At 30.8% G+C, this 7034-nt stretch overlaps 1 protein-coding gene across 1 annotated transcript; it reads right to left on the bottom strand.

Moving 5' to 3' along the window:
- Positions 1-1068: 1068 nt before the first annotated feature.
- Positions 1069-3291, bottom strand: LOC143570882 (short-chain dehydrogenase TIC 32, chloroplastic-like). Its single transcript, XM_077056410.1, has 8 exons — positions 3105-3291; positions 2321-2552; positions 2137-2216; positions 1873-2026; positions 1686-1764; positions 1498-1582; positions 1363-1409; positions 1069-1277 (listed from the first exon to the last, which is right to left on the bottom strand). The coding sequence occupies exons 1-8, from the start codon at positions 3211-3213 to the stop codon at positions 1113-1115; spliced, it is 951 nt and encodes a 316-aa protein (XP_076912525.1). The 5' UTR covers positions 3214-3291; the 3' UTR covers positions 1069-1112.
- Between the last annotated feature and the right edge of the window lie 3743 nt (positions 3292-7034).

The following is a 7034-nucleotide window of genomic DNA, read 5'->3' as shown; positions in this document are numbered from 1 at the left end:
CCATGTGTCACGTCATAAAAACACTATTCCTTAAAAACATCTAAAAACCCACCTAATAAGAAATCTTAAAAAAACCAAAAAACATTGCCACATCATCGGCATATTTTACACCAAAAACCCCTCACCGGCCACACCACCTGTAAAACGGCCCACCTCCATATTAGTTTTTCTAGTTTTTTTCCAATAACTTTTTCTAAAAATTCCTAAAAATCTTATCCACGATAAGTAGAAACTAATGACATGTAATAACACCAAAAAAACAACCCTCAAAAGCACCTTGTTGTGTATAAGCCTCTAATGGTCATATAGCCCAAGGAATGCCATTTATTATTAGTTAATTGTTATAATGCATTAATATATAGCATTTGTTACTACACTAATTTTGCACTTGTAAATACATTTTTCTTTAATGGAAAATTACACTACTCTTAAAACTATATCATTTTTTCTTGAGCTAACTCCGTACCCAAAGGTTGGACCAGAGACTTCCCAGACTTTCCAACAAGGAGACACAAGCGTCTACTATTCTCCAATATTACAAATACTTCCATATGCTCATTGTTCATTGTTCAATTACCTTTTGAACAATAAGTGAAAAAAAAGGTGATTTCTTTATAGAGGCATGCATATATATATATATATATACCTTTAGTGGGAGGTTTATTGTACAAAGGCTACTTATCATACAAAGCGCATGAAGGATGACCATAGATTTCACTTAAAACAAAAACATGATGACATAATTGTAAATAAATGAAAAAAATATAGGTCACGCTATTTTTATCATGCGTAATTATCTTTCTTCATACGTAACTATTTTTTGTTCACACATAATTATTTTACTTTACGAGTAATTATTGCCCATGCATAAGGACTTTGTACGCTTTGTAGAATAAGAGGCTTTTGTATTTAAACCTTCTCCTGCCTTTAAGATGATTTCTATAGTTTCAACTACACCTTAATATATTAGCCTTATTATTATAAAACTATTAAAATTACGAGCATATTAGTATATTACACCACATTCACCCTGGTTTTATGAAAAATCAAGCAAAAACAACACTTAAACATCATTAACAGAAAACAAAATAACAAAATTAAACTTGTTCGGTTCACTTTGCCTTGGTCAACTCCGTACCGAACTCCCATAGTTTCTTTGCCAACTCGGGATCTTTCGCGTAAGCGGTCGGTTGAGCCACATTATTGTCACAAAAATACTCGCCGCTAACTCCTTTCACCTTCGGGTTTAATGCCAAATAGCATGTGGTTGAAGCTCCCTAAAACCAAAATCAAGTAACAATTATAAGTTATCACATATACATTTTAAACATGACAATAGTAAAGGATGCAAAAATTACAAACCTGTGGGATATTCTTTTGAAAGTGTTGGAACAGCCCATATAAGAAAACTGCCAAGAAAGTAGAAAGATAAAGTTAACATCATGATCATTTTTTTTTACAGTGTTTAAAGACACAAGCAGAAAGATCTATAATTACTTGACATAAAGCCCGAGTGACGCGAAAGCTTGGTTGGAATGACTCCGGGATGCAACACATTGGCAGTTATGTCTGCCCCTTCTTCCTGTGAACACGCAATTTCAACTTAAAAACGACTTGTATAATGTATGATATATATGTGTATATATAAAGTTATCATGTGTGTAATTATCAATCCTAATAATTACCTTAAGGCGTCTAGCTAACTCCTTAGCATGCAAGATAGTAGCAAGCTTTGACTGTCCATAAGCGTAGGAAGCATTGTAGCTAAAAAGTTAACGGCATAACAAATCGTTAGATTAAATGATGAAAATCTACAAAAGGTTTGAATGTTTTAAGTAAGTCCAATTGCAAAATGTTATAGAGAGAACATACAATTGTTCATCATTTATCTTGTCAAACACAATTCCTCCTTGGTAAGTCATCCTATGAAGCAATGACGAAATCAAAATAATCCGCCCTTCTTGGCCACAGTTTTTAGCAGTAGTTTTCATCGTATCCAACAAAAGATTCACCAAATGAAAGTTTCCTATATTATAAGAAGCAAACACGATTCCCGTTATGAAAATCTTTTCTTCGGAGAAACAAAAGTGTGACATATGAAACCTTAAAACACTAAACACTGGTCACATGACATACCAAGATAGTTAGTTGCAAACTGACTCTCAATTCCATCTTTAGAAAGGGAATACGGGGACATCATCACCCCGGCATTACAACTACAAACGACAAAATCAATCGATTAATTAGACTTATACCATTTAAATTTTAAATCGAATTTTAGATTAAATCAATGAAAAGTGTAAATTGTAATGTGCCTTACATGAGGATGTTGAGGGGTAAACCCTTGGCAATGTACTCATTTGCGAAGTTTGTGACAGATTCTAGCGAACTCACATCAATCTTCAAAATATCAATGGTAGCACTAGGAATGTCCTTTATGATCTCTTCCTTGCATTTTTCGGCCGCTTCCACATTCCTAGCTCCCATAACAACATGTACACCGCGCAAACATAACACACGTGCGGTTTCGTAGCCAATACCACTTGTAGGTCCTGAAAACAACTCTTTTAGATGCTGAAAATTAAAGATATAAAAGCATAACAAATTTATAAATTATATTTCAAATCACATATTTGTTGTGCCAAGCTTCCTATTAGTTGTATTATCTAACTATGTAACTAGCTCTATTTTAATTTTAAAACTTTTTAGAACTAATGAAACAAAATAATGAAAAACATAATATATGAAAATGAATTATGTTAATTGGTTAGTCGGGAGTGAAACTGGACCATTATTCCATTAAGAAGCATCCGAGGTTGACTTTAAGATATTTTTATTTTCTTTTTCTTTTTCTTTTTATTTATTTTTTTTCTGATTTGATGTAAACTTATTCTCCAGATCTATTGTGTTTTTAAGCTTCATCTTCTGATCTGTTAAAAGATCAGTTGCTTCTTTTGATAGATCTAAACATAAGCGGTTGACCAGAAAAAAAAAGGTTACTATGGATGATCTTAGGTAGGTCAACATGGATTAACTTTAAGATCTGGTACCATAAACTGATTTAAGTAACTATAGCTAATCTAGAGACAGAAAGAATTAGAAACCTGTAACAATAGCAGTTAAACCATGGCCATCAATTCCTTGAGTCACATCTTCAGCTGTGTTTCTGGCTGAGAAACCTGACTCTCCTTTGAATCCAAATAGCCAAACCATGTTTTCAACACGCAAAAGTTGGATGCTTTTAAGTTTTAAGGTTCTTTTGTAGTAATTTGTTCAAGGTTGTGAGACAAGTTATGTCAACTGGGCAGATGTTATATACAATACACTTGGAAGTATTTGGATTGACCGTTGACCAGTGACCGTGTATACAATAAAGGTGGTCAAGTTGCCAGCCTTGACTGCTATTGTGAAATCAAATAGAGCTTTCAGTTTTGTTGAACATGTAACGTGTCAGAAATATTCATGTGACATTTATGTTTTTGAGTTATACATGATTGGTGTTTAATATTGTGATTGAAAGGAACATCTATATTAAATGATGTCAACATTGATTTTTAATGAACACTGTATGTAAGATAGATAAGACCAAGCTAGCTCAATATATTCGAAAGATATACCCTACCATTGGGTACCAATAAATTTTGTAATTTTGTAAAAGCCATCTTCGGTCACTGGCAACCATCCCGCTTTCACTTTCTCAACGGTCTCCAAGTTGATGTTTAAAGTTCATCTCAAGTTAATCTCCGACCTATATATATATTTTTAAAAATTTGATGCGATGCCAATCACCAAACCAAATTTCTAAAGCTTTCGTATTGCCCCTTTTGAATACATGCATTTTGATGTTTTATGTGCTAGCTTTTATTATTTACTAGGTTTTATCTCCATGTATTACGAGGGTTGTTTTCATTTTTCGTTTATAATATTAATATATTTTTTATTTTAATTTTATTTATTGTAAGAAAGTTAATAATAATATACTTGAGTTTGATGATGAAAATGTTTTACAAATAAATGAGATGCTATAACTCGTTCAAAAGGTATCTGGATTTGGTGAGACCCATAACCCGCTTATTTTTTTACTATAAAATTGTATCTTAATTATATATAATATCTTTTTTTTTTTAATTTGGATATTAATTTTTAGTATATCCATATTTTATAGGATTTTAATATCAAATATTTGGTGAAATTAATTTTTAATATAATGAGATGTTATAACCCGTTTAAGGGTTATCTGGGTTTAGTGAGACCCATACCTGTGAATTTAGTTCAAATGCATGAGAAACCTTCACTTACAAATAAAACAATCCGGTGGCTTGAGAGAATGCAAGAAGCAACCAGAAAGTTTTTAAAGATTTTGCTTATATATATTTAAGATTAATATATGTAACTAAAATATTTTGAATTATTAAATTTAGTTTGCTTTAATTTATAAACAGGATATACAAGCAAAATAACTACAACGTAAATATAAGGACAATAGTTTTAAAATGTGTACTAAAAATTAAGCATACGCTTTGAAGTGAAACATTTAAGGTCGATAAACAATTATTAAAGATGTAAATATGTAATTAAATGGCTTTAATTGATTAATTAACCAAATTACCCCTTTATCATCATGAATGACCTAAGAGAGAGAGAGCATTATATTTCAACTAGCAGTTTACCAGTCTGGTGGACGAGAATATAAACACGGTAATGTGATACTAACATTAAGTCAATAACATATGCAACGGTTTGGTTGTGGTATAATACATTTTGAGAGATACGGATTCACAGGAATTGCAAATAGAAGTGTTTTACTTCATGCCTATGTATATATTTATGTGTTGGAACAAAAGAGCGCCCACATTTTTTGATACACCGATTTTAGACATTTGTCAACCTATGTTTCAAATTAAGAGATTCATGTAAATACGCATAAATATATTTTACATTAGTATATGACACGAAATTAACACACTCGTTTAACTAATCGTAACATGTTTAAACCTTAATATATATATATATATCAAAACAATTGTAACACACATTTAGATAAAACTTGAAATAACAAAGGTAGGATTGTATGGTATGTTAGAGGGCCCTAATAATAACCGAGGTATGTAGGGATGTATTAACATAATTTATATTCGCATAAATATATTTTACATTAGTATATGACACGAAATTAACACACTCGTTTAACTACTCGTAACATGTTTAAACCTTAATATATATATATATATATATATATATATCAAAACAATTGTAACACACATTTAGATAAAACTTGAAATAACAAACATAAAAAGCTAACATAGACTTGAAATAAAAAACTTAAAAAGCGTAGCATAGACTTAATCAAAACATGCATGCGTTCTACGACTTATTATAAAAACCAGTCAAACCTAAACAACTCGGTTGCGGCTGAGGACCCTAATTCTTGGAATCTTGGAATTTGGAGGGGAACTTGAATCTGAGTCTCCGGTATCATCTTCTTCATTCTCCTCGTCATCGCTAGGAACTTCAATTATCTCGTGCTGGTTTTCATCCTCGGAACTCGAAACATCAATTACCTCATCTCATTTCCATTGAATAAGTGCTCTTCTCCTTTTGCTTTGTTTTTCAAATTCGCGATCCTATTAAAAAAACATAAGTTAGTCTAGTGAAGAACATTAAATTTAAGACAAAAATACGAACGTACATCTTTGCTGAATTCACGTTGAAGTTGAGATTTGTATGGACTAAAGTGTGGACTGAAGTCAATAATCTGAACACTGTCACTATTTTTCTGATATTAACAAATGTAATAGGGTGTATTTTAAACTAATAAAAAATTGATTTGATTGAAATTGACTTAAGTTATAGATACCTTGCTGTCATCAAGAGAAGGTGGTGTTTTCTCATACTCAGTTTCATCATGTTTGGTATTTAAGTTCACCGTCTAAGTTGTAAGTATAAAATTTATAATATTAGCTATGATTTAGTAGAATTACAAATAAAAGTTTGTAGTGACGAATTTAGGATAATGTAATAGATGAAAAAACCTGTGTTTTATAAGTAGCTGGCATACAGCTAAACCTGTCATACAATTAAAGATATTGATATCTTTTAATAAGAATGGTAGTATAGAAACTATAAGGGAAAAATGAAACATTCATACATTTACATTGTCATGAAGGAAATCTCTTGAGATTAAGATGTCTTCCATGGTTTTCTGTATGTTTGTTTGTGTTGAAAATATGTGTAAAAGAATAGTTTACTACATTATATATAAATGAAAATAAAGCAATTATAAGTCGTATAAATTTTGAAAATGTTGTTTAAAAACCTGTTCCCTCTCATAAACCACAACCCCACTAACTCACATCCTCAAGTGTTATATCTTTAGTGGACAATAACCACCCCTTAACTTTGCAACATAGTTTTGAAACAAATTTAGATTAAATCTTCACAATAAATAAAATGTGTTAATACGTAAATGTTACTTGCAAATGAACCAAAAATTTTGAGTTGCTTTACCCTAAGTCACCTTACTATTCATTAAACAATTATTAGTTGCAGCATAACCTATCATATAATTAATGGTAATGTAAATATTTAGGATTTTACCGGATCCATATGATTATAAAATAGCATAAACTTATAAAAGCTAGTAATTACTTCGTTTGACTAACCGTTTCAAATTAGGACCAAATCCATAATTAAATCATACTGTTAAAAAAATATTATTATCAGTATTATTATTATTATTATTATTATATATTTAAATTTCATAACCATTGAAAATTATGTATCTCATAACCATTTATAAAAAAAGTTTAAATTTCCCTCCTATCCCAATGCAAATAATGAAAGTAAAACTATAAAATTAAATCAAAATGAACCACCTAAAAAAGGGTATGCAACTAAGTTAGTGTTAACTTACCACTACCCATGATCAACTTATATTTCTCACTAACCATTTATAAAGCACGTTACTTACCACTACCCATGCTATATCCTCAACGGGTCATGTAGGAATCGGGCCACCAATTCTATGAACCTTA

Source organism: Bidens hawaiensis, unplaced genomic scaffold (genome assembly GCF_021521415.1).
Source record: "Bidens hawaiensis isolate Kalapana, Puna unplaced genomic scaffold, B.hawaiensis_p1.1 tig00025169_1, whole genome shotgun sequence".
NCBI lineage: Eukaryota > Viridiplantae > Streptophyta > Magnoliopsida > Asterales > Asteraceae > Bidens > Bidens hawaiensis.
The sequence above is the reverse complement of the archived record's forward strand: the minus strand, read 5'-3'. Positions and strand labels throughout refer to the sequence as shown.